The sequence below is a fragment of the Scheffersomyces xylosifermentans genome (assembly GCF_036884685.1).
Source record: "Scheffersomyces xylosifermentans strain CBS 12540 chromosome Unknown RJT20scaffold_8, whole genome shotgun sequence".
NCBI classification, from domain to species: domain Eukaryota; kingdom Fungi; phylum Ascomycota; class Pichiomycetes; order Serinales; family Debaryomycetaceae; genus Scheffersomyces; species Scheffersomyces xylosifermentans.
Genome location: NW_027042946.1, coordinates 582,538 through 608,811, shown reverse-complemented (window position 1 = coordinate 608,811; position 26,274 = coordinate 582,538). Strand labels below are relative to the sequence as shown.

The window sequence follows — 26,274 nt, the reverse complement described above, 5'->3', positions numbered from 1 at the left end:
TGTGTTTCACTTACAACATTCTGTCCACTTTGAGCTCCAAGGGAAGAACATGTTGCAACGGCTTTTGGTAAGAAAAATTCAATAGTTTGCAATTCCAATTTCAGGCAATCTACCCTGCCTTTCCCCAACCTTTATTCATATATCGACTTCTTAGTAATTATGCGGCTCGTCATTTAGTATTCTCTTTATTGGTGCAGTTGGATACCGTATTCGCTGTTTCCCGGATTAACATTTCTCAAGAGGCCTATGTTGATCTCTTCAAACGGGGTAATCAAGAGAAGACATCCATGTTATGTCCATTAAGATTTTCTATACTTTTGGTTTTGTATTCAATTAGAGTGCCTATTCCCTTATATAATTTTACTACGATGTAGGCCATAAGCCAGAAAAGGGTGAAACATGGTAAGCTAAAGAGTAATTTAGCACAACGGCAGGACACCCCTGCTCTAGGCGCAAGTGTTGATGTTAATACAGCAGCCAAAACCTACCCATACATAAGCTTATAGAGTAGTCTACTACAGATGCCATGAAGATTTATAAAGTCCGTTTTATTATTATTATTAAATTTTATATACACCAATTAGAAATAAATAACTAATTCAATTCAATTCCATAATTTGCCATTTTCATACAAAAATCAATCAAGACCAGGAGTACTTACATCTGAATCGTCGTCATCAGTGTCTTCCCAATTATCAGCGTCATATTCGCCCATATCAACATCATCTGGTTCGTGGTTTGGTAAGACTTCCAATCCATTCTCTCCCATTGTGACATTGGCAGTCTCTTTGTCCTTTATCTGTCCCTTCAATAACAAAATTGCAAGACGGTTCAAGATCTTGGTCTGGATGAGACGGTTCAATGGTCTAGCACCTAAGTCGCGAGAGTAACCCTTCTTGCATAAGTATTCCAATGCTGCATCGTCAACGTTCAAAGACAAAGTTCTACCGTTAGCAGCGAATCTTTCCTGGATTTCCTTTAATCTGATGTGTACAATCTTAGCGATTGCCTTCTTTGAAAGTCTGTTGAAGACAACAGTTGATGAAATACGGTTTAAGAATTCTGGTCTGAAGTGTGCTCTCACAGAACCCATAACCAATTCTTTGGTATCTTCGGTGATCTTGGCTCCCCTAGATGCATTGATGTATTCAGCGCCCAAGTTGGAAGTCATAATGATTATACAATTGGAACAGTTAACTACCTTTCCTTGAGAAGAAGTCACTCTACCGTCATCCAAAATCTGAAGTAAGATTGTTAACACTTCTGGTGCTGCTTTCTCCACTTCATCGAACAAAACAACTGAGTAAGGACGTCTCAATAAGGCTTCGGTCAAGATACCACCTTCTTCATAGCCGACATAACCTGGTGCAGCACCCAATAACTTGGAAGCTGACCACTTGTCATTCAATTCAGAACAATCAATTCTGATCATGGCTCTCTCATCAGCAAATAAAAAGCCAGCAACTTTCTTGGCTAACTCAGTCTTACCAGAACCAGACAAACCTAAGAAAAGGAATGAGGATGGTTGGTTTGGATTAGCCAATCCAGACCTCGTCAATCTTATGGCATTCGAGACCGCCTTCACTGCTTCAGATTGACCAACAACGCCACTAGATAATTCTTTCTCCATGTTAATCAACTTAGCATTTTCTGCTTGAGTCAACTTGGTGACTGGAATACCTGTCAATCTAGCGGCGGTTTCAGCTACTTGCTCGGTACCAACAACACTCCTAGATAAGGAATCTGGTCCAAAGTTTGCTTCTTCTTCTGCCACCTTGCGCTCTAGTTCTTCGATTTGCTTTTCGACATCTGGAATAGCAAAGTATCTCAAATCGGCAGCAGTTGCAGTATCGTGTCTTCTTTCCGCATCTTGAGCCTTAATTTCCAACTCGTCCAACTTACGCTTAGCAGCAATTAACTGATCATGTCCAGCACGTTCTTCCAAGAACTTCTCTCTAAGTGGTCCCAAGCTTTCTTCGAGCACAGCTTTCTTTCTTCTTGCCAACTCCAAACGGTCTTTGGAGTCGGAGTCTGCGTCTTTGTCTCTCTCTAAGGCATTAATTTCAACTTCAACAAGATGCAATTGCCTCTCTAAATTGTCCAATTCTTCGGGCTTGGAGTCTCTTGCAACTGCAACCGTTGCAGCTGCTTCATCAATAAGATCAACAGCAGAATCGGGTAAATTTCTGTAAGTCAAATATCTAGAAGCTAATTGAGCGGCAGTCACTAAGGCACTATCCAAAATACGAACACCATGATGGATCTCATACTTTGGTTGAAGTCCTCTTAAAATAGCCACTGTTTCGTTCACTGTGGCAGCGGGAACATCAATCTTTTGGAATCTTCTCTCGAAGGCTCCATCCTTTGACACGAATTTACGGTACTCAACAAAAGTTGTGGCACCAATACAATGTAATTCACCTCTAGCCAACATAGGCTTCAATAAATTAGCGGCATCGGACTTTCCATCACCCATTAACATATGGATCTCGTCGATGAATAAAATTATGAATTCTTTCGACTTCTCAATCTCGTTCAAGACACCTTTTATTCTTTCTTCAAATTCACCCTTGTATTTGGCACCAGCAGTCAAAGCGCCTAAATCCAATGCAAATAATCTCGAATTGGCCAAGACGTCTGGCACATCACCGTCAATAATTCTTTGGGCAACACCCTCCACAATGGAAGTCTTACCGACACCGGCTTCTCCTACCAAGACTGAATTTGATTTTGTTCTTCTTGCCAATACTCTGATGACTCTTCTGATCTCTTCTTCTCTACCAATGACTGGGTCAATTCTACCCTCTCTAGCTTTCTCCGTCAAATCTTCACAGTACTTATTAAGGAACTCGTATGTAGATGACGAATCAGCCTGTCTGGAGTCAATTCTTTGGTTTCCTCTCAATGCTAAGGCAGCAGTCTTAATAGCTTCCACGCTTACACCTGCTTCTTTGAAAACGTCTTTAATGGATTGGTCTTCTAACAAGGCAAGCAAAATGTGATCTTGAGCGACATAATTGTCCTTTTGTTGTGCCTTTATCTTGTTTGCTTTGGTAAGCACCTGACCAGCAGCGTAGGAAGGTCTGATTTCATCGGGAGTTGGACTCTGTGATGGCAATCTCACCAAATGCTTGTTTACTGTTCTCTCGAAGGTGGGCCACTCAAAGCGACCCTTTTGGATCAACGTCTTCAAATATGGTGTGGAATTTTCGGAATCATCGGTTGGCACCATTGCTGCAAGAAAGTGCAAGGGAAGAAGCTGGGCCTGCGAATTGTCCTTGGCTAACTGCTGAGCATTGGTGATGATTTTCAATGCGTTATCTGTGAATTGTGTTTCGTCCATGTTTGTATAGTGTAATATGGATATGTATTGGTTAATTTGATGTTAACTGAACAATTACAGAAAGAAGCTCTATTTATCCCCTTGACTATTGGCAGCAATGATCATTGGTTTTATATTAGAAGCATCCGATTTTAAGTTAACCGCCTGCACGTCTCTGGCAGTAAAATGTGTGGAGTGCTAGTGAGAACTAGCATGTTCTGGTAGTGCGTAGAGGAGTCTGGAACATTCTAGAAATTTTTGGGGCCAAATGACTGCGAAAAATCGATGTTGGTTAGTGTACCGGGCAGGGGATAAGGGATTGAAGTATCTCAATCTGGCCCAATTAGGCATGGTTGCTGAAGGGGAGTTATGGGAAGGAGAAGAGAGGGAAGGGAAAGGAAAATGTCTCAAGTGGTTACAGTATGGACCTTGAGAGTGGGGGAAGGGCGGGAAAAGAGAGAAATCTTAGGCTCTTACAGGTACGGCATTTGAGAAACGGAGAAGGGCCCAGCATTAGAGAGATAAAATAGGATTTTTAGACAGTCACAAATGGAATGAAAATCTGGCTGCGAACAAAGTAAAAAATCATGATCACATGAAAAACACTATTTGTTTAAACACAATGAGTCCTTGTCGTATATGCCCTTGTTGGATATGCCTTGGGGTGTGTTTTCTTTTGTAGCCTGTCAAAATGAAAAAATGTGGGGTCTGCCCTCGTATATGCTTTCTGAGCCTACGCAATGCTTTGGTTAAGTCTGTATGTACATCTATCTTGATCATCAGAATACAGTTCTCTGCTGCTCTATGAGTACTTCTACACTACTAGTATACAGAGAAGTGTCAATATGGAGATATCCTAAGAAATCAGCTCCTGAAGTGACTTTGGATGAAGGGTCAAATGCTTCATCTCTCTAAGATTTGTATTTGAAATGCTCTGGATGTCATTTCCTGTGAGGTTAACCAATTTCAATCTGGAACAAAAGTGAATTGTCCAACGTCTCAATACGGGCATTATGGATGGAAAGTGTATGAAGGGAAGACAAATTGGCAATGTTGCATAAACAATTGGCTGCTCCTATGTCCTTAAATGTTGGCATCTGCAATGTACGAGGAAGCTCTAAATCGTCATCTATTACTAAATGTGGTCCCTCGAGTGAAAGATCGGTTAACCCCTTGGGCAACTGGAATCTTTTTCCAACTTTCAAATGGGGTTCTTCGTTAACGAGCTCGTAGTCCTCTGGGCTCCTAAGGAAATCTCGCAGTGTCAGCGCAAGAGCACTGGAATTGGGTACAAATACCAAGTCTCTAAGGTTTTCTGGAAATTTCGTGTTACAGAAAAACGTTCGGTGTAATGGAACAGAACTTGCACCTCCACAGTGTATGACATAAAGTGAACTTAGGATTTTGAGGCTTTCGATTCCCCTTAAGTCTTCTAGCAGAGTACAAAGAATAAGACGAATCAGACTTAAGAATCTGGCAGAAACTAGCAGATTACACGATGTTAACTTGGAATGAATCAATTCTAAGGAAGACAATTTCTCGAAATTGCTTAAATCGATTTGTGGATCCGTCGTAGATACGTCCGATTGTGCAAAAGGAACAAACGATGACTTAAGCCCAAGTTTGGTCACTGATTTAGGTATCTCTAAAGACTTCAAATCAAAAATATCTATAAATGGCATAGATAGTATCTGCAAATTGGGAGGGAAATACATCTCGTCTTTGTAAAGATGGAATCCCTCTATCTCTAAAGCAGTTACTGAGTCTACTAACACGAGAGTTTCAAATTTATCCGTGTAGCCATACTTATAGGACTTCGATGCTTTAAACGATTTCAATTTTTGTAGTTTTCCAATCGGGGTGAGGTCCTTAATGCTGCAAGCATTCAAGTTGACCATTTCAATGTTTTTGGGAAGTTTCCATCTAACGAAATAAGTTCCCAATTTCGATGAAGCTATTTCCATAGATTTCAAATTGTTAAATGGCTAATGTTAACTTTCACATTGTCTACAACAGCAAATCGCCAATTTTGCAAAGTTTTAGGGAGATGTGCCATTGAATTTATTAGTTGTCTTCTCAAGTGTGAAGATTGGTAGGAAAATGTCCTGAAAGACTCTGTATATTTTCCACAGCAAGGAATTTGACTTTTCTAAAAGACTTAATCTCGTCGGTAAAATCTTCATACGAGCTGAGGCCCACTAAATTGGCTGGTAACAAGGATAAATTGTAATCTATTGGTTCCCTGTGTTTCCAGTCATCGAAGTAAAACCACAATTTGTATGGTAGTGAACAGATTAGTTGGAATCGCTTCAAGTCTACAAACTCAGAAGCAAAGAAGACTTCCACTTTGTCGCATTTGAGGAACACCTTGGGGTTGATCTTGTATAAGTCTTCCAAGGTGACATCTTGCAATCTGACCGATATCGCTGCCGACGGATATCTTTCTTTAACATCAATGAACTCATCTTTCGTAAACCAATCCCATTCGCCCACTAACTTGAACCTCTCTCTTTCTCCGAAAAGCCCCATTGGTCTTGTGTGACATAGATTGATTTGTGTGATTTCATATATTTCTGGGATGCGATATCGCTAAGATGTGAGACGGGAATATCCCTTAAGTACTCCAAATGATTCTTGTCAACATAATTTAGAACATTTTCAATTATTGGTTCAGGCAATGAGTTAATTTGGTTGACCCACATGAGCTATTCATCCACCTCTGTCCAAAGCGAAGAAAGTGTGGCTAGAATGATTGTTCACTTTTAAGGTATCTAAATTAGTAGTCCTATCAAAATCCGGGGTTATTACGATCAGTCAACTTTTTCCGTTGAAGTTTCGCTTATGTAATACAACATATGTTGAAGGCAGAAATTCAAGTTTACCCATTTTCTGTCATCGTGTCTGTTAACAGGCACAGTTAGGATAGTATAATATGCATTTCTGATCGTAACAACTACAAAAGGAAAGCAAATCATTCATTTGCTATTTACCGAGAAATTGCTATAAATTAAGTAGAAGCAAAAAGAATTAAATAATTTACAAGTTGTTTGGCCACAAAATTTCAAAACTTTTGTACTGAATGCAAGATATTGACTTCCAAAACACAAATTTATTATAACCGCAGTTAATAAGATGGTCATTAATTGAATTGACATGCTTACCGTTACAAGGAAAGCTGTTTTTGCAGCAAATTATAAAGATATACATAAATTTTTTTTTTTGAAGGGGTATATCTTTATTCCTAACTAACTAAACGAATAGAGAGATAAGAGATAGACAGTGTGATAGTGATCAATACAGAGAGAAATCAAAAACCACGTGATGTAAACCACGTGAAAATTTACAGGGCTCAGAAATCCAAAAGGACCCTTAAATAACAATTGCCTTTATGGCCAAGTTGGTAAGGCACCTCACTAGTAATGAGGAGATCGTCAGTTCGACTCTGGCTGAAGGCATTGTTTTTTTGTTCATTAGTGAAGTAATGGCCTTAAGCAAATTATTGCTAGGACTGCTTATATTACCGCCAAATCGCTATTCTGTTCAGGAAACTTTAACAGTGGTATTGCAGCAGTCTAGCTTTTCCAGCCTCGCTAACCTTCGTCGCTCAAGACACAATGTATTGTTCTTATATGACTCTTTACAATTTATTTTTGAACTCTTGAACAGAGTTGCATAATAAAGCTCCAATAAGCTTCGGCTTACCATCTCTATTGTCCCTTGGAATGTAGGAAACCCACAACACTAGAAAACCGTCATGCTGCAAAATTATCCATAAATTTCATAGTTCCTGCACATATATTTCCCCAGATATCAAATTTTGCAAAACTTTACAAAAACATCGAGTCTTCTATAGCATTCTTTCCAATGACTTGATATTTAATTGCAGGTGTGAATGGAATTGTTACAGGGATACTCTTCGGACAGCAGTAGTGACGAAGAAGACATTGAAATAGTAGATGATCAAAGACAGTCTCAACTATCAAAGTCAAACAATACAGATTTGCTTCCAGTACCAGAGTTGGTAATTTATCTGCAAAATTATTCAGATACTAGAATGAACAAAAAATCTGTTTTTCTTTACATACCGTGGCGACCCACAAGGGATGCTGTATCGCAGATGAATTTAGCTTGTAGTAAGGTGCTTTCAATTCAGCAAGATCTCGTGGGATTATACCAATGGACTCCCACCAATAAGCAGCGGTCCCCGTTGGGATATCATATTACAACGTATCCAAACGTGTTTGCTGAAGAATACAAGATAAAGTCACTCAGAGAAAACATACGGCATGCATTAAAAACTGATGTTCAATATCCGAAAAGTGCAATTGGATACGACGAAGAGAAGATCGAAAGACTGAATAGGCTAAGCAAGCTATTGGGAAAGCCACAGGAACAAGAAGACAAATGCATAAACTTGAAGTTTAAGCCATCATTGAAAGTGTTTGCAAGTCCCACTAGTTCCAAACTTTTCTTGTCCGGACTTATTGAATACTCTCCCGATGTGAAGGAATTCTTGGAATCGTTAAATAGAGTATTCGAAAGGTCATTGGAATCATTACTATTAGAGAAGTCACCATTCTATAATTTGGAACACCATCACATTACATTTTCTGTTGGATCACCAAACTCAGCTGGATATCGGTACAAAGACATCGACCGACTTAATGCCGAATTGTCTCAAATCGATGTCAGCGAAATGATAGGAGACATCAATGTAGGTATTAATGAGATTATCATGACACTGTTGGGAGAGACACAAGCGGTTGAGACGTTTCAGTTTAATATATAGCTTCATTAGGGTGAATAGGTCTACCACGGTTCATCATAGTAAGAGATGTATATATCAGAAATGCTATATATTTCTAGCCATGGCGCAATTCGTATTAAACTGAAGTAGGTTTTCTTATTTACTTGTCCACCTAATTCATCAGATAACTTGTATCTTTTAGAAATATGCTACACAGTAACTTAAATCCCAGTATTTCTATGTCCCATTAATGCTCACCTGACTTCTTTTTCTGTTGTTATATATTCTATTTGCTGTCCTCTCTCCATTCTTCACCCCCATTTCTTCACCACTCGTGGACTCCTCAACGCCCTTCAACTCCTCTTCCCGCTGAACTCTCATCACTAGCACTGTCCTCATTGTATTTACTTCCCTTCTCCACCACATCACCTCACTACACCATATTAGATTGACTCATTAATTTCACAGTATTCACTCTATTCACAGTATTCACAACCTCATATTATTCACTCTATTCACTCAATTCATTCACTCTCTATTTCACAGTACCTCACACTATTCACTCTACTCACACTATTCACTACCTCAAACTACTCACCACCTCACACTATCCATTAACAGCAACCCACCGTACCACATTTTTTCTCACTCCTTTCCACGCCCTTCTCTCACTCACCTTCTCTCACTCACCTTCTCTCTTCTCCCCCACCTCTCCCTCCATACTAACAATATCCTTCACCCACCGCCATAAGGACTGGGTGCAGGCGCTTTTTTCATCCATCAAAATCGGCCAAACCTGTTTGTAATTAGATCCCAAGGACCACAAGACCTACAAGAGCTAGGCCAGGTTATACACCGTTGGAAAGCCAAAAAATTTCTTATAAACGACGCAATCTGTCGTGTGAAGGCAACATCAATATCTGAACTCGCTTTTCTAGCATTTTTTTCTAGTTCTTAACACATTCTACGAGTAGTGGGTCTTGTTCTTCATCTAGGTCAAATCCGGAACTCCCGCTGTCACAAAAGTCCCCAGAAACAACTCATTAACAATACTACAGTAACCTACATCCCATCATGTCACTGAAGAAAGAACAACAGAACATCGAAAGGCAGCTCATTGAAATCATTAACCTTCGTGGTAACGACAACAAGTGTGGTGAGTGCGGTACGAGCTACCCTACGTGGGCGTCGTATAATCTCGGAATCTTTCTATGTGGACGTTGTGCCTCCATCCATAAGAGAATCCTCGGACCTCCCCACCACAACATTTCTAAGGTCAAATCACTTACTTTGGACCATTGGAACAACGACCAGCTCAACCACTTGCGTAAAGTGGGAAATAAGAAGGCTAAGAAGAAATGGAATCCAAAGAGAATTCCGTTTCCCTTCGATGGAGATGATGACGTTTCGTCCGTTGAACAGTACTTCAGAGATAAGTACATTATAGGTAAGTTTAGAGACGATAACATTGAGCATTCGGATTACGATGACAGAGGTAGTAGATATTCAGATGATAGTGATACAGCACGCCATAGAAATGGTAGATCTAGAGCGAACTCTTCAATCAATGGAAGGCTGAGATCCGGTTCAAAGACTACGCAAGATATCCCACGTCTTACCCATCGTAAATTGACTACCTTCGAAAACACCCAGTACACTTCACTAGTCGGAAAGATCATGGGCTTCGGATTTACAGACAGAGAGTCAGTATTAGAGAGTCTTTTGCTAAGCGGAGGTAATATTGATGCAGCCCTTGACATCCTAGAACTCGATTCCAAGTTGAACCCTGACAAGACCGAGATCGCTCCAGAATTGCCAAGAAGACCACCAAGTAACTCGGTGCTGAGTTCTGTTCAACCATCTCTGGGTATTACACCTACTACAACCGCCTCACAGCAGCGTCCTGCCGATGATTGGTGGACAACAGGTACGGCGGCAGCTCAGGCTCAAGTTCCTCTCCAGACTGGACAGCCGCAGATTTACCAGTATACAGACCCAATTACCGGACAAATCTCATATGTCGATGCCAATGGTCAACAGTATTTGGATCCGACTAATCCACAACATCAACAGCAGTTAATGCAACAATCCAATCCACAATTAATTGCTCAGCAGACAAACAAACAGAATATCTTGAGCTTGTATAACCAACCAAATCAATTTAGTACCAATGTGGCTGTTCCAGTAGCACAGCAACAAGCACAGCAACAGGCACAGCAACAGGCTCAGCAGCAACAGCAACAGCAACAGCAACAGCAACAGCAACAGCAACAGCAACAACAGCAATTTGTTCAACAGACTGGATTCGCTCAGCAATCCATTGGGTTCCCCCAACAAGGACAATTCCAACAGCCTCAATTTACTGGCTTTGGACAGCCCCAACAGACCGGCTACGGACAGCCTCAGCAGACGGGATATGGACAACCACAACAGACTGCTTTCAATCCATATCAGCAACAGCAACAGCAGCCCCAACAGAACCAATTCAATTGGAGATAGCTTGAGCTAGGACTTTTATATAGTTGCATATAGTTTCATTTACAAAAGTATAAGGTTTCAATGAATAGAGTATTTGGTAATAGAGTCTGTCGTAGAGATCATATTTTTCGGCACCGTGCTTTCAGTGTTCAGGATACAATTCACGATACGCTATCCCACATTTCTATCTGACGTGTAGGAGAATTCCTATTTAGGTAGAGATGATTTCGTATCTTCGCTATTCTGTACTGCGAACCAGTATGTCCCTCGCATGTCACTCTGGGGAAACTGGGGAGAAAAATTTTTAAAGCCACTCCGAGTCGTAATGTGACACAGCAATAATTAGATTCACTTCCTCAGCCCCATGTACAGAGGTCAAGAGCTGGCGGTGAAATCATAAAAATACCGACGAGATGAGATACGGGATTTTCCGAATAAGCTTTTTCTCTATTGTTATCACTCCCCTCCCTATACGCTTTCGACGGGGGACTAACTATGCATTAACTTAATAATTCTCTTGCTTCTATAATTGAAGAATGGGGCATGGCAACGAGAAGAAAGTAATCAGCAGGATCTGCAAAGCATATCTATCCTCCAAATTTTCAGTGCCGCTTTAGCACTCTCTGTGACTCCTAGACTCCAAGAATTTGGAGCCAGACACATTTTTTTGTCTAAATGTGTGTCCCTTGAAAAAATACATATACGAAACAACGAACAGCTGGAAAAGAAGATACGGAGATAAATATCTTATTATTCAGCCCGGCCAATCAGATCCTTATCAATGCTCTTCTGCACCATATGTACGAAACAAAGGTAACCAGGTCCGAGATTTGGTCACGATAGTCGCCAGTGTGTGCCTAAATAATCCAGTGCCCCACATTTCTTTGATGGGATTAAGCTTTTTTTATTTTTGGATTCGGTGAAAATCCTGCGGCTGCGTCTGTGTTAGATTTTACATCAACAGTATTTCATAGATAAGAGAATAGAATGGGAGAAAACTTATGTCACCTGGAATGACGCGTCCGGGTGTAGATGTGTGATGCTTGGGTGGCAAAGGGAATAGGGGGCTATAGGGAGTAGTTGTATTCCTAATGAAAACTAGAACTCATACCATTGTTCTTGGTTAGTTGGAAATCTGGCAGCAAAACCAACCTACAGTAATACTTAGAGCGAGCAAATCTAACCATGTGTCGCTGTTTGAAGTCATAGAAAATACTAGTCGTTCCTAACACTATGCGCACCCTGCGCAGACTAGTGGAATATTATTACTGTATTGGTTGAAATTGCAAGTGGAGGAGACAAGGAAAAACCCCAGAGCCGAGTTTTAGTCAGTTTCCGAAGATTACAAGGAATAAAAGATTAAGTTTGAATCAGGAGTTCTATATATTGTACAATTTTATATATAGAAGTCGAATGGCCCCACACACTGCAAAATGAGTTTACGTTGATTTTCTCTTCTTTCTCCTTTCGTTCTGATATTGTTGCATTCAGATACAATTTGCTAGCATATATTGGATCATTTTTGCAGTCTAACTATAACCTGCTAAGACTTTAGAAAATCCTTATAGCTTTCTGGTAGAAAATCCGCATAATTATAGCTTCTTTGTTGCCATTAGTTCAATTCGGACAACCTTATCCTAAAAGTGCTAAATTTTGTAATCTTCACAAAGCAGGACCTAAAAGTAATACAAAATGTCCATTCTTGATAAGTTCAAGAAGCGCCCCACCAAAACCACGGAGACGGGTTCTCTAAAGTCGATAAGTGATGATAACTTAGGAGTCGTCACCATCCCAGACGAAATATACAATTACAGAATGGTTGTGGTTGCTCTCACAGCGGCTTTTGCAGCTGTCATCATCGGATATGATGCAGGTTTTATTGGCGGCACAGTCTCATTACAATCTTTCCAAGATGAGTTTAAAATGGGACAAATGTCAGCTAGTGAACGTACCAATGTTAGTGCAAATGTGGTTTCAGTATTCCAAGCTGGGGCTTTCTGGGGTGCTATCTTCTTCTATCCTATCGGTGAAATTCTTGGTCGTAAGATAGGTTTATTCTTGTCAGGATTCTTTTTAACCTTCGGAGCAGCAATTTCTCTTTATGCAAGATCTTCTACAGGATTAGGTGCTATTTACGCTGGTAGAGTATTAACTGGTATTGGCATTGGAGGCTGTTCTGGTTTAGCACCAATTTATATCAGTGAATCTTCTCCAGCATTGATTAGAGGAAAACTAGTGGGTATGTGGGAGATGTCATGGCAAGTGGGAGGAGTTGTAGGGTACTGGATCAATTATGGAGTTTTACAAAATCTCCCCAATTCTAGAAAGCAGTGGCTAATACCGTTTGCAATTCAATTAGTACCTTCAGGAATGTTCTGGGCTGGAACCATGTTAATTCCAGAATCGCCTCGGTTTTTGGTCAATAGAGGAAATGTTGAGAAGGCTAGAAAGAACCTATCATTCCTCAGAAAATTGCCTCAAGACCATCCTTATTCTATTCATGAAATGGACAATATTGTGAAAGATATAGAAGATAAGAGAGCCAAATTAGGTGGGTCTGGCTTCTTCGCTCCAATCATAAAAGTTTTCACTTCCAAAAAGACTCTTTACCGCTTGTTGTTATCGACATCCTTATTTCCTATGCAAAATGGATCAGGTATTAATGCTATTACATATTATTCCCCCACTGTCTTCAAATCGTTTGGTATCACTGGGTCAAACGCAGGTTTGCAATCTACTGGTGTCTTTGGCTTGCTCAAGGCTTTCGCATCATTAGTTTGGTTATTCTTTGTTGTTGATAGATTTGGAAGGAAAACTGCCCTCGTCTGGGGTTCTTTTCCCTGCTCTCTTTGTATGTGGTATATTGGTGCTTACATCAAAATAGCTAATCCAGCCAAGAGAGTTGCTGAAGGTAATACTCAGCAAGATGCGGGAGGTAGAGCTGCACAAGCAATGTTGTATATTTGGACGATATTTTATGGAGCTTCATGGAATGGAACTCCTTGGGTTATTAACTCAGAAATCTTTTCACAAGAGATAAGAACCGTAACACAAGCCATCAACGCAGCTGCTAACTGGTTCTGGGCTTTTGTTATGGGTAGATGGTCGGGTCAGGCCTTGGATGCAATTGGTTACAAGTTTTACTTCATTTTCGGTACGTGCATGATAGTCTTCCCATGCATCATTTTACTCCTTTATCCCGAAACTAAAGAAGTACCATTAGAAGCTATAGACCACTTATTTGAGGGGCCAGCTTGGAGAGCGAGAGAACACGCTTTGAAAATGTACAGAATAGAGTACGAAGGAGGAAACACAGCGCGCCAAGTTTCTGATGTCGATTCGGAGTTCTCTGAAAAGCATCAGATTACTCACAGCAGCGATCATAACAGCAATTCCAACTTGTCTGGGACATAAGTGTTAGTTTATAGAAGTGTAATGTACAATTGTCAGGAGTTCAGAGAAACCAAAGCAAATTTAGCAGCAATTGCATGTAGGTCCCCCCACCCCCAAATCGAAGATTGCAACCTGTCAGAAATAGAAAATATAGAACTAGTGTTCCCTACCTATACTTAGCACAACTTAGCACAAGGTACTCCTTGCAGTGGACCACTAGAAGCATAGTAAAGTCCGAGTTAACATGCACTAAAACCGTTAAGACATCTTTCCATACCAAAACCGGTAAATATCCCCAAAAAAGGAATTCCATTCCACTACAATTTCCTTTATCACAGCCAAAACCAATTTTGCGGAAGTTACAATTTGTCAGTGTGTCAGCACCATAACTTGACCAAGAGTATTTTATTTGCATTCTGGGTCGACGGCCATTGACTATTGGCTTCATGTGACCATCTGATCTACAACCTATCGCCCCTCAATTCTCCCCCACGTCTGCTGACAATGCAGGAGTGCATGAGTTACAAAAGACATCAAAACAGTAGGACTCTGAGTCCATATGATTTACAAGGCCATGTTGTTTAGAACTAGTCGATATGACACGAGCCCGAAGCATTAGATTTGAACCACGTACGCCATTTCGAGTGACTCTGTACCAACCGTCTAAAGTCGAATAGAAAAGCCTGTAATTACTCCCTATTCCAAGATCCTTAGTTATGCGAGTTAGATTTGCACGTGCATATGCTGCAATTATTTTTCACAGGCTTGGCCATACGGAGCAATTCCAGTGGGGATTTAGCCTCCTAGTATCCGAAACATCAAGCTAGGTTTTGGGTGTGAAAAGTTGGTATACAGTGATCAGGTATATTAAAATCATAAGTTTCTAGCGAAAAATCAACTGATTTTTAATTCCCCAGATTACTCTATAGTAGGCGTGTTCTTGGTTTATCGACTGCCCAGAGTTACTGAATATATAATATCTTATATATATAAAGAAGATAGTAGCTGTAGATACAATCCCCGAGCAATAGTCATCACAAGAGTCATATTTAGGTAGTTGATTGCAAATTCAGAGATGTCGTTTATTCCAGATAAGGTTGATGATAGTCACCTCGAACTCTTCCTTGCCGTGGCAGACGGTATTATCCATGAGACGACACCTGAAGTTATCACACCCTTCTTGGATCCTAGCTTTCCTCCCGAATCCGTAGAAGAGTACTTGCGAGTCGTTAGTCGTCCTTCCAAGCTTCCAGGTTTCAAGGAATATGTCAAGAGTATAATGGATATCAGTCCCACTGATACAGTCAAGTTGTTCGTTGTTTTGGTAAATGTTTTGGAGTCGAGAATCTTGGCTCCAGCACTCACTGGGTCTATTACTTTAATCAGGGATATGACCTTGGAGGAAAGGGCTGCTGTTGTTAGGTCTTGGCGTGACTCTCCTATTCCAATGAAGAGAAGATTATTTAGAACTTTCCAATCGCTCACCATATCAACTTTTGTGAGATTTGGAGGGGAGTTGCACAACAAGGCCATTGGTTATTCAGGTATTGAAGAGAGAGAAACCATTTACGAGAACCAGGTGATCGATGACTACAAATATCCAATGTTCCCCAAACCCCAGAGAGATGGAGAGGAATTGTATTTGCCTGATATCGACGTTTTGATAATAGGTTCGGGTTCTGGTTCAGGAGTAGTTGCACACACCCTTGCCAACGAAGGGTACAAGTCAATTGTGCTTGAAAAGGGAAAATATTTCGCCAATGAAGAGTACAAGTTTGACGATGTGACTGGATTCAACAATTTATATGAAGGTAATGGTGCAATTGCTACCTCAAATCAACAACTTTTCATTTTGGCTGGAGCAGGCTTCGGAGGTGGATCCACTGTTAACTGGTCAGCATGTTTGAAGACACCATTCAAGGTTAGAAAAGAATGGTATGACGATTTCGGCGTTGAATGGGCTGCCAGCGAATCCTATGATAATGCTCAAGAATACGTCTGGAAGCAAATGGGCGCTAATCATGAGAATATCAACCACTCATTGGCCAACCGTGTCATCTTAGAAGGTGGTGAAAAGTTGGGTTATGCTGTGAGAGAAATAGACCAGAATACAGGTAACCACCCGGCCCATAACTGTGGTTTGTGCCATCTTGGTTGTAAATATGGTATTAAGCAAGGTTCCGTTGCTTGCTGGTTCAGGGACGCTGCCGCAAAGGGCACATTGTTTATGGACCAAGTTAGAGTTTTAAAGCTTCTCCATAAGAATGGTGTCGCCAACGCTGCTTTATGTGAAGACACATCCACTGGCAGAGTATTTACGATAACAGGTCCTAAAAAGTTTGTCGTAAGCGGAGGATCGTTAAACACTCCAGTTGTTTTGCAGAACTCTGGGTTCAGAAACAAGCACATCGGTAAAAATTTGAAGTTGCATCCAGTGACTACAGTGTTTGGAGATTTTGGTAAAGAAGTCAGATCTAATCCTCATCAACACGCAATCATGACTGCTGTCTGCACTGAACTGGCTGATTTGGATGGAAAGGCTCATGGAGCCAGAATTGAAGCAATTTTGAATGTCCCCTTCTTAGACTCTACACTCTTGCCATGGCAATCCAGTGACCAAATTAGAGAGGAAATGTTGAAATTCCAACATCTCACTAACATGTTAATTATTACGAGGGACACCAGCAGTGGAACTGTGAGGGCAGACCCAAAGAAACCAAACGCTTTGATCATTGACTACACTATTAACAAGTTTGACCGTAATGCCTTACTTCAAGCTCTTTTGACTGCCTCAGATATGTTATACATTCAGGGTGCAAAGGAAATCCTTATGTCTCAAGGATGGAATCCAGTTTTCAAGTCAAACAAGCCAATGCATGAGAGAGCTATTACAGACAAAGACTATGTAGAATGGAGAAAGAAGACCGAGAAGCTCGGTTTGGACTTCTACGGTACTTGTTACGGCTCAGCCCATCAAATGAGTTCATGTCGTATGTCAGGTAAGGGTCCTGGTTATGGTGCTTGTGATACTAAGGGTCGTTTATTCGAGTGTAAGAACATTTATGTTGCAGACGCTAGTGTTATGCCAACCGCAAGTGGAGCAAACCCAATGATTACTACCATGGCAATTGCCAGACACATTGCTTTGGGACTTGTGGACGACTTGAAGCCATCAGCCAAGCTTTGATTGGCCTTGCAATTAAGCAGGCCATGTTTTATATAAATAACGAATTCTTTATACTATGTAGTTAAAATCTAATGGATGAAATGTAGATAACCTTTTTACATGACTGTACCCGTCTGTATCTTATAATCATAATACTAATAACGATCAATGATACGTTAATATGATTAAAACTAAGGTACAGTTATGTAACAGCTGTAATATTAGTATCCGAAAACATTATTCCTTGAAACTTCCGCCTTGAGTATTCTCCGATGAATTACTAGTATTTACCAAATCACCATCTTAAGCTTATTCCTTCACATCATATATGACACTACTGCAACTTAAGAAATACTTTAAATTCTTCACATCAGCAGAATCAGATTCTTGTAATCCAGCAAATCCTATTGGACCCTTGTCACACTCGCTACATATCAACAATCTTTCTATTTTCAACTTGATCTGCTTTTCTTCCGATTGGTCATGTTCGATCTCGATTGGCTGGGCCAAATTCTCCACAGCCCTAGAGACTCCTACATTATCAAAATCCCACACGTCGTTTACCCTATAGAATTGACTTACAACCTCAGAACCAGCTTCTTCGGTTGATGCAGACGAATTGGCCTTGACCATTTCAGGTGCTTTCTCTACATCTATTCTAGCATTGACCAAAGTCTTGGTGAGCGGTATTATTCTTGTATTACAGGCTTTAAATGGGCACCTTAATATCACCTTTTTATCCTCGGATACGAGATCTTGGACATTGACCTTACTGTATTCCATTATGAAGTGTCTTATTACCCTGAAATGCTCGAAATATAGACTATGCCACTATACATAGAATTAGAGATATATATTTCAAGAGTAACTGCTTCTTCAGATTTCAGTAGCCATCATTGGTATAGTACTGCGGTAAGATGTTTACATGAAGATTTGGACAGGCATAAGATGTCGCTTCACCAGAGACAATGTTAATGTTGTGTCGCATTTTAGAACCGACATTATAGTTACGCTATACACTCCTTCTGTTGGAGTGACGAGCCAGGACAGTTTGGATGGCATTTTAGATCAACCAATAGAATCAAGACTCCCGGTAGCGAGATACTAAAAAATAGAATTAGACTACTTGACAGGTGTCAGGTATTAATTTAAAGAAATTCCTTTGGGGCAAATTATGGAGGAAACTATAAACTTCTGACGGGGCTTTCTGTCGTTACCTTATTCTCAAACAACGGCTATAGCCTCACCTAACACCATTTCGCAGCTAAATATACCCACGTGAAGTAAAATGGTGCCTTCTTACCTTAATTCCAACCAAAGTAGAACCACCTTATAGTCTCAACATTATCCTCTCAAACACCATAGTCGACAAACTGTCCAAATGCGATGGTGTCCTCTAGGCTCTGCAAGATGGACCTATTTTACAAATCGGTTGATAATTGCCTATTTGGGAATAAAGGTAAACATCTTTTGACTAGTCTAGGTACGCAATTTGATCATGTTGGGAAGACTATAAACAGATGATGGCCGAACTACTCGAGTTACACAACAGTGGAACTAACAGTATCTATCTTCTTGTCAAACGTCAAATAAAAAAAAAACTAAAGACGAGGAGCCTTCTTCATTGCATTACTATTGTACCATTAGCTCCTATTGCCGCAAATTCATATCATTGCACCGTACTACCCAAGACACAATGATACGGAGCAATACATGGTTACTTATTTGGGTGTTAATATCCCTGATACAAGCTGTTGCTGCCCAAACAGTGAATAGCTGGAATACTCTATATTCATACAACCACGGAAGAATTTACATACACTTGAAGAACAATGACTTGCTAGCACTCAACTTCTCAATAACTGGCTTCAACTCAGACCAAGCCAAGGCAGCTATAACCGACCTCAACTTGAAGAATAATCAACAAATAGATACCCTTCCTTCTCCACCAGAAAACGTTTCGTTGTTTCTTCTCAATGATGAGTTGTACGGCTTAACCAATAGCCAGCAATCAGGCGAATTAGACGTCTGTGGAGAAGGTATTATTGAACTCATCAAGTACGATGCTCCAACCCAAAGTTGGAACACATTAGGAGCCAATTTGGACTTCAGCAAGCTCGCGGACGCTTCATTCTATCAGTATTCAACTATATTAACTACTCCAACCGATAACCTGACCATATATATTTATGGAGGTGTTTGTCAGACCAATGGAGTCCATGTGTCTAATAGGTTGATCTCTCTTGATTTTTCAACTTTTAAATTTGCCAACATAACCACCTCTACGAAACCACAGGCGTTCTACGGAGCTGCCAACTTATTGGCACCAAACCCACAAACACAACTTGTAATCGGTGGACAAAGTAACCAAGGTTGGTTGAATATGTATCAATTGGCCACATGGGACTTTGCTTCGGGATGGTCATTCAAGCAGATCGGAAAAGGTGACAATGATGCAACAGTCAACTCTAGAAAATTTCCATTAATATTGCCAATCTTTAGTCAATTGCAAAACAATTCGGTTGAAACCGTTTCGAACTTTCTCGATGTCCTGGAAGTCTTGTTAATAGGAGGAGATCTACTTGGAGGCCAATCCACCCCTCAGTATGCTAAGTTATCAACTGGCTCTAATGACTGGAGTTGGAATACAACATTCAACGTTCTGTGGGATTTTAATGACATTTTGGGAGCGGCCACTATTTTCAATACTTTGGTTATTATAAACTCTTCTTCAGAGACTACTAGCAAGAGGGATGGTTCTAATTCATATAGCATAAATCTTTATGACACGAGCACATTTAAGCAAGTCGAAAGTGTGAAGAGCAATACTGTCGATAGCAGCACAATCGGGAAAGATACCAGCTATAAGTCCATTCAGAAAAAGGCAATTCTCGGAACAGTGATTCCAATTGTTATAATAATCATTGCTTCCATTGCTGGCTATTTATACATGAAGAGAAGAAAGAGTCAACAGGAACAGGAAGATTTGAACGACATTGACTATCAATTCGGCAATTATTACGACGGGGAGTCAATGCTTTCCGGTAAACCAGCTACAAGACACAACCTTTTGCCAACTGGACCTACTAGCGGACGTGGAGGATTAATGAACTTAAATAATGACACGAGTTCTACCTTGGATGTTGCCTCAATTGATTCTTGGGTGAAGAAGAGGCAAGAATTTGACCAGAACAGAAAGATCAATGGTAACATCGGTGGCATCAGAAATAGCTACCTTGCTTCAAATGAAACTTTGAGTAATCATCCTTCGTCAACATCTGAAGAAGAAAAAGAACTAGTAGATGACGAGGATGTTCAAGACTCACCACAGCTTGAAGTGCCATCTACTCCAATGCAACAAGTTTATTCTCCTTTGGGTAATAATTTAATGAATAGGTCAGTATCCAGGCTCAGGAAATCATTAATGTTCTCCACTACTCCACCTACGACACCTACGGCAGAATACGGCCCATTGGTGAAGAAGAGGAGTTCAGGAATGCTTAGAAAGAGCTCTGAACAGTCCTTTATAGGAGAAGGAGAGCCGGAAGAGGAGAGTAAAGAAACTGCAAAATCCAACATGATAACAGAAGAAGATAATGATTCTGATATGTCTGACGACGCCTTGGATGTGCAAGTACTTGTCAGTTCCAAGAGAAGGTCTGTTCTTAAGATTATGAATCCAGATGATGAGGAAGTGGAAGAAGAAGAAGAAGAGAAGATACCTCAAGAAAGCGTCCCAAAGACTACCAAAGAAGGGAGTATAGAGGAAGAAGAAGAGCCTCAAGATATTTCGGAGAATAACACGACCAATCCTTTCAATGATACTGTTGAAATAAGGCAGCGAGTGCCGTCTGGTGGCCATTCGGAAGATGACTAGAGAATTTATGTTAAAATATGTAGAGTATGTATTATAATAGAACCTTAAACTGTAATAGGATATAGTTGCAAAATAATGGCACACTAGAAACTGTAAAAAAACGGACACTCACAAAAAAGACTAAAGACTGCCTTTTCGCAGTTAATAGTTTCTGTTCATATAAATATTACTTTTCATATTCATGTTACTGCTCATGTATACTAAACCCACGGTAGTTTCACATGTATATCACCTATCATGGACTAGAGGTGGCCATTTACGAAGAGGAACCAGGGGGGATACCACTTGTCACTAGAACAGAGCAGTCCAGGCAAAACCTTAGAAAAGGCCGTGGCTGAGCCCAAATGAGGAAGCCACTCCAAATCCACTTCAATGCCGCCGCATCTCGGGCTACGTTGGTTTCGTTTTACAAATAAACTTTCTGCTACTTCTGCTACTTCTGCTACTTCTGCTACTGCTATGGTACCTGTGTGCAAAATAAGTCGAATCGCAGCCGGTTAGGACACCACCGTTATCCGATAAGAGGCTTATGCTTCACCACCTTGCGACCCACGAGTGTGGGCTAATTTGAAGTCTGGAGGGCCTGGGGGAGAGAGCATCAGCGGGCGTAGCAGGCATGTCTTAATGTGGAAAGGAAATGGGGAAGGGAAGATTTTATGTTGATAGAGTCAAAAATTATTCGTATATGAGTCCCCTTGAAACACCCAAGGAGATCTGGGCTATGAAATATTAGTCACTGCAAATCAACGATAGCAAAGCATAAAAATTTAATGTTACAAAGGCGCTTACGTAAGCGCCAAATCCCATGGGGCTTCAAACCAGGTGGTAGTAGTACTTGTTTTGTTCGTCCGTTAAAAGTCACAAGGTCAATAAATAGAGTTACAATGCTGACGACTTTTATCACTTTTTGGTGGTTTCGCGGCATGCAATCCCTGGACTGGTTTGAACCGTAAGCTCAGCCTGATTGCACATCTTATTTGTCCTGACCAACCTTAACTGCCACGGCCAACACAAAAGATCGATTTCTTGCCTGTCCCACCCCACCTCTACTACTGGCACCGTTCGAAAGAGGTTCCAGTTCCGAGCCGCTACCCCATATATAAACACCGTATACACACCCCCAGCCAGCCTCTTTGGGCACCGTTACCTCTCACAATGGACTTTTATCAGTATCTTAGCCCGAGCAAATCGGAACCTGCAGCTGGTATTTTTTTGCCAATTTGCCAATTTTCTCGCTATTTTCCCCCATCCTCTCTTCCAGCTTCTGTTCAAGCCGCTGCAGCCGTCACCACCATTCTCAGTAGCGACGCACACCACCACACATCATTCAGCGAAACTCAAGCTGTAGCACCACACTGTCACACGGAACGGAACCGCTGGTAATACACCAAAAAAATACCCACATACTAGTAATGGGTAAGGCAACCTACAAGTGGAAAAGCAACAAAAGACTACATAGACTACATAGACTACACGTCCACTCATGTTGACATGTAGACATGATGACATGTACACTTTTAGACAGATGGACATGTACATTCCATTCCATACTCTTCTTCTGACGTCTAATATAAAGTATTATATTTCCTCACTCTACCACGTCGCACCTTTCTTGTTCCATTCCTCTCCCCCCAGTCTCACTAATTCTCACTAATCTCTAAAGCTCTCCCCACGAATTCCTAAATTCCTCACTAATTCCATACCACCGCACCACCAGAAAAAATTTCCTTCAAAACCCACACTGGATATTTGGTTAATTTAATGAACTCTCCTTACAACCAAGTAGCCGCCATAGCCTAGGTAGACCATATTCATTCTACAAACACGGCATAACCAGAAGAACTGTTGCTAAGTTCTCGTCATGGACACCGATGCGGAGCTAGACCAGTTTCTGGCGGACATAAACTTCCCGTTTGACACCTCTGGTATAAATAGTAATGGCAATTTAAATGGGCTGAACGGAACCTTCAACGGTGGCACTTCCGCCAGGAATTACAATAGTAATAACCACAAAAATAACGGTAGAAGTGGCCAAGGAGAGAACTCAGCATCATATCAAAACAATCAAAACTCCAATACAAGTAATAACCCCAACCAAGCGTCAAGTAATCTACCAACTACTTCGGCTAACGATTCGGTATCTTTCTCCACCAACAATAACAATAGTAACAGCAATAACCAAGGCAATGACGAATACGAGTCGTTGTTTGGCCTTAACCAATTTGGTTTGCCTTCAAGCAGCCTCAACCACGGAATGTCAGACTTCCAAAACATTGTCTATAAGCCTAATAATGTCATCAGTAATCTAGAATCGCCGGAAAACATATCTAACGCCATGGATTTCACCAATATCAATTCCAACGACAATTCCAATGACCAGTATTATCCCCAAAATGTTTCATTCACGATGCCTGGAGCGTTTAGAACTCACGAAAATGTAGACATAGATGGTAATTTGGATGCCAACATGGAGTTAGATGAATCACCTCCTTTCACAATTGGACTGGAAGTTTACTACGACTTGAACGGAGAGCACGAAACTGAATCGCTATTCAGGAATAACAGACAAGATAGTTATATTGTAAACGGAAAGAACGGTGGACTCCTCAACGAAACCGGTGCCGGTTCCAACCCTAACAAGAACAATAGCAATGCGCAGAATAAGAACCTTTCAAATGTTGTCAATAGCGGAAATTCCAACGCTTTCAACAGTAACTCGGGTAATACAAATAACCTTTTGGGAACGTCATCCTTTAGTCCATTTGACAACTCGTCTCGTGTGTCCTCTTTCCACAATGACGGTTTGCTTCCTAATAGCGCCTTTTCCGCCATCAATACTAATGATAATAGTAATTCTGGAGAAATGAACAGTGGACTAAGCAATTCCATAAACGGAGGTGGAGTCATTGGACGATTAAGAAAGGACCTGGTGGAGAGCTACTACAGCAATAATGCTAATTCCTTGAATCCACATACAAGTTTCGCATCCAATGCTTTCTCGTCAAGTGGTATAGCGAACAATGGCAATATCAATAGTAACAATTCCCTTAGTCCAAATCCTAACATCAATTCCAATGGTACTATGAATGCCAATATCAATAATAACAATTCCAATAGCATTTTCTACAATGACCTCTCACCATTAACGACAACAACTTCACTCACACCATCTGTCAGTTCTGTGCATTCAACTCAACCATCTTTCTTTTCAGCACACCAGTACCTTACTAGGAACTCTTTGGATCAAGCGGCACCATCTCACCTTGTGTCCCCCTCTTATGACATGTATGCAAAGGGGAGGCCATCTTTAGAATCCCAGCAGTCGTCATCCCGTAGAAACCAGGCTAGTTCTGGTCGGTATATCAGTTTCACCAACTCGATCACTAATATCATCCCATTCATGGGTGACCGAAACCAGCGCCTGCCTATATCTGGTCCCCCATCACCACAATCTCAAAATCTGGCATCATTTGTTCCTGTGAGTACTCCTCAACAGCCACTGAGACATTTGATTCGAAGCATCTTCAAGAGTAACAATGTTCAAAACAATGGAACAGGAAGCAGCAGTGGAAATAGTGCGGCTAACAACGCTATTGGTAACAGTACAAGCATGAACGAAGTTGATACTGAAGAAGTGAATGAAATGAACGACTTCTCTGGGGCTCCTGAAGATTTCCTCATGATGAGTCCGACTAAAGAGGAGCCTGAGTTTGACTCCATAGACGCATTGGGTGCATCAAAGAAAGCAAAACGATCGAAGCGTAGTTTGTTCACTAGGTTCAAGACCCCAGCAGTGAAACAGGAAACAGTGGAGGATACTGAAATGTTGAAAATCACAAACAACAGCAACAATTCGAATATAGACGATATGAATACTATCGAAAACTTGGACGGGGATAATAGTGCGTTCGCCAATGGCGCCTTTACAGCTCCAGGTATTAGTCGTACGCCATCTACTGCCACTGGTATTGTGTTAGACTCAGCATCACTGAACAATTCTCATAACCAGCTGCTGCTGCAACAACTGCTGCAAATACTTCAACAGCTGCAGCAGCAACTGCAACTGCAACTGCAACAACAACTGCAACAATCTCAGCAATTGCAATCACAGGAGCCTGACTATGCGGCTTTATTTGAAAACGTCGGTAAGCGTAAAAACATCGTAAACCCCTCAAGCTATAGAAAGCCTAAGGGTAAGGTTAAGACTGAAGAAGGATCCGCCACTGTAAACAACAACAGCGCATCAACAAGCTCTACTGAGAAGAGTTCCCTCTTAAATTTCAACATTGGAGGAAACAAAAACAGAGATAAGACGGAACCAGGAAATGACAACCTTGAAACCACAAATTCTGCGCCAACTTCTGAAAGATCATCCTTATTTAATGGAACTCTCTCACATAAAAGCTCTAATCACAGAGATGATTACAGTGGCCATAGAGATGACTATAGTGATCAAGGAAGTAGGGCCAGTGGCAACAACCTCAGTGCAACCTCTTCTAATCCATCATACCACCTTCATCCTGAGACTTCCGAAAATAATGGAAGTACTGCTCCATCAACTCCGACAACTTCCTCACTAGCAACAGCTTCGAAGCGTATTTTGGGATCGAAGTTGATGAGCAAAAAGAGTGATCCCGTGGGTAAGATTCCCGTTGCGACTATGATTTCGAAGGGAGTTGAGGTGGAAGTAGATTTGGAATCCTTGGACTTACCTCCTACAACCCAGATTTTCCCTACTAGCATAATTAACTCCAAGAATAGGACTAGGGGTCGTAAGGAAAACAAGCAAGCGGATATGGTTGATCTGACAAAAATATACTTATGTAATTATTGTTCTAGACGTTTCAAAAGACAAGAGCACTTGAAACGTCATTTCAGATCATTGCATACTTTTGAGAAGCCATACGATTGTTCAATTTGTAACAAGAAATTCAGTCGTTCCGACAATCTTAACCAGCACTTAAAGATTCACAAGCAAGAAGAAGAAGCTGCTGCTGCTGCATTGCAAGAAGAAGAAGAAGAAGATGAGGGCAGAATGAGCGAGTAGACAACAATTGCATTAATTCATTTTCATTTTATTATCGGGTATCAAGTGCGGTATGCTTTCTTTCCATAGGCAATATACGTTAGGAATTTTTCAATACACATACAGTGGATTTAGGTATACATATTACTTTTATAACTTTTCTCAGGTCAAATTGTAGTTAATGATTTCTACAAATTTTCAACAAATGCAATCTAAGATATGATATTCTTTAATCTGAAGTACACAATAGAACAATTTCAAAAAT

The 26,274-nt window shown here is 40.8% G+C and overlaps 9 protein-coding genes and 1 non-coding gene across 10 annotated transcripts; 7 read left to right on the top strand and 3 right to left on the bottom strand. All coding sequences in view use genetic code 12, as the record gives it.

Annotated features, from left to right (window-relative positions):
• Positions 1 to 529: 529 nt before the first annotated feature.
• Positions 530 to 3,416, bottom strand: HSP104 (chaperone ATPase). The gene has a single exon (XM_064917970.1). It carries the CDS (start codon positions 3,341 to 3,343, stop codon positions 638 to 640), a length of 2,706 nt encoding a protein of 901 aa, XP_064771920.1. The 5' UTR covers positions 3,344 to 3,416; the 3' UTR covers positions 530 to 637.
• A 774-nt stretch (positions 3,417 to 4,190) lies between these two features.
• RJT20DRAFT_63625 (uncharacterized protein) lies at positions 4,191 to 5,550 on the bottom strand. The gene has a single exon (XM_064921039.1). The coding sequence runs from the start codon at positions 5,284 to 5,286 to the stop codon at positions 4,279 to 4,281; it is 1,008 nt and encodes a 335-aa protein (XP_064771919.1). The 5' UTR covers positions 5,287 to 5,550; the 3' UTR covers positions 4,191 to 4,278.
• Positions 5,551 to 6,704: 1,154 nt separating this feature from the next.
• On the top strand, positions 6,705 to 6,777 carry RJT20DRAFT_t170. Its single transcript has one exon. It is a non-coding gene; the product is annotated as a tRNA-Thr (tRNA).
• A 373-nt stretch (positions 6,778 to 7,150) lies between these two features.
• RJT20DRAFT_63606 (uncharacterized protein) lies at positions 7,151 to 8,209 on the top strand. The gene has a single exon (XM_064921036.1). The coding sequence runs from the start codon at positions 7,215 to 7,217 to the stop codon at positions 8,109 to 8,111; it is 897 nt and encodes a 298-aa protein (XP_064771918.1). The 5' UTR covers positions 7,151 to 7,214; the 3' UTR covers positions 8,112 to 8,209.
• A 934-nt stretch (positions 8,210 to 9,143) lies between these two features.
• RJT20DRAFT_137306 (uncharacterized protein) lies at positions 9,144 to 10,568 on the top strand (the record flags this gene model as incomplete). The annotated part of the gene is made up of 1 exon (XM_064918554.1): positions 9,144 to 10,568. The coding sequence occupies one exon, from the start codon at positions 9,144 to 9,146 to the stop codon at positions 10,566 to 10,568; it is 1,425 nt and encodes a 474-aa protein (XP_064771917.1).
• A 1,794-nt stretch (positions 10,569 to 12,362) lies between these two features.
• Positions 12,363 to 13,961, top strand: HGT16 (Hgt16p; the record flags this gene model as incomplete). Its single annotated transcript, XM_064918883.1, has 1 exon — positions 12,363 to 13,961. The coding sequence occupies one exon, from the start codon at positions 12,363 to 12,365 to the stop codon at positions 13,959 to 13,961; it is 1,599 nt and encodes a 532-aa protein (XP_064771916.1).
• Positions 13,962 to 14,702: 741 nt separating this feature from the next.
• RJT20DRAFT_63611 (uncharacterized protein) lies at positions 14,703 to 17,271 on the top strand. Its single transcript, XM_064921037.1, has one exon. The coding sequence runs from the start codon at positions 15,016 to 15,018 to the stop codon at positions 17,125 to 17,127; it is 2,112 nt and encodes a 703-aa protein (XP_064771915.1). The 5' UTR covers positions 14,703 to 15,015; the 3' UTR covers positions 17,128 to 17,271.
• RJT20DRAFT_63612 (guanine nucleotide exchange factor) lies at positions 17,272 to 17,969 on the bottom strand. The gene has a single exon (XM_064921038.1). The coding sequence runs from the start codon at positions 17,887 to 17,889 to the stop codon at positions 17,416 to 17,418; it is 474 nt and encodes a 157-aa protein (XP_064771914.1). The 5' UTR covers positions 17,890 to 17,969; the 3' UTR covers positions 17,272 to 17,415.
• Positions 17,970 to 18,802: 833 nt separating this feature from the next.
• On the top strand, positions 18,803 to 21,052 carry RJT20DRAFT_122833 (uncharacterized protein; the record flags this gene model as incomplete). Its single annotated transcript, XM_064915947.1, has 2 exons — positions 18,803 to 20,800; positions 20,849 to 21,052. 2 exons carry the CDS (start codon positions 18,803 to 18,805, stop codon positions 20,981 to 20,983), a joined length of 2,133 nt encoding a protein of 710 aa, XP_064771913.1. The 3' UTR covers positions 20,984 to 21,052.
• Positions 21,053 to 23,042: 1,990 nt separating this feature from the next.
• On the top strand, positions 23,043 to 26,176 carry MNL1 (Mnl1p). Its single transcript, XM_064915773.1, has 2 exons — positions 23,043 to 23,564; positions 23,649 to 26,176. The coding sequence occupies exons 1-2, from the start codon at positions 23,238 to 23,240 to the stop codon at positions 26,028 to 26,030; spliced, it is 2,709 nt and encodes a 902-aa protein (XP_064771912.1). The 5' UTR covers positions 23,043 to 23,237; the 3' UTR covers positions 26,031 to 26,176.
• The last annotated feature ends 98 nt before the right edge of the window (positions 26,177 to 26,274 follow it).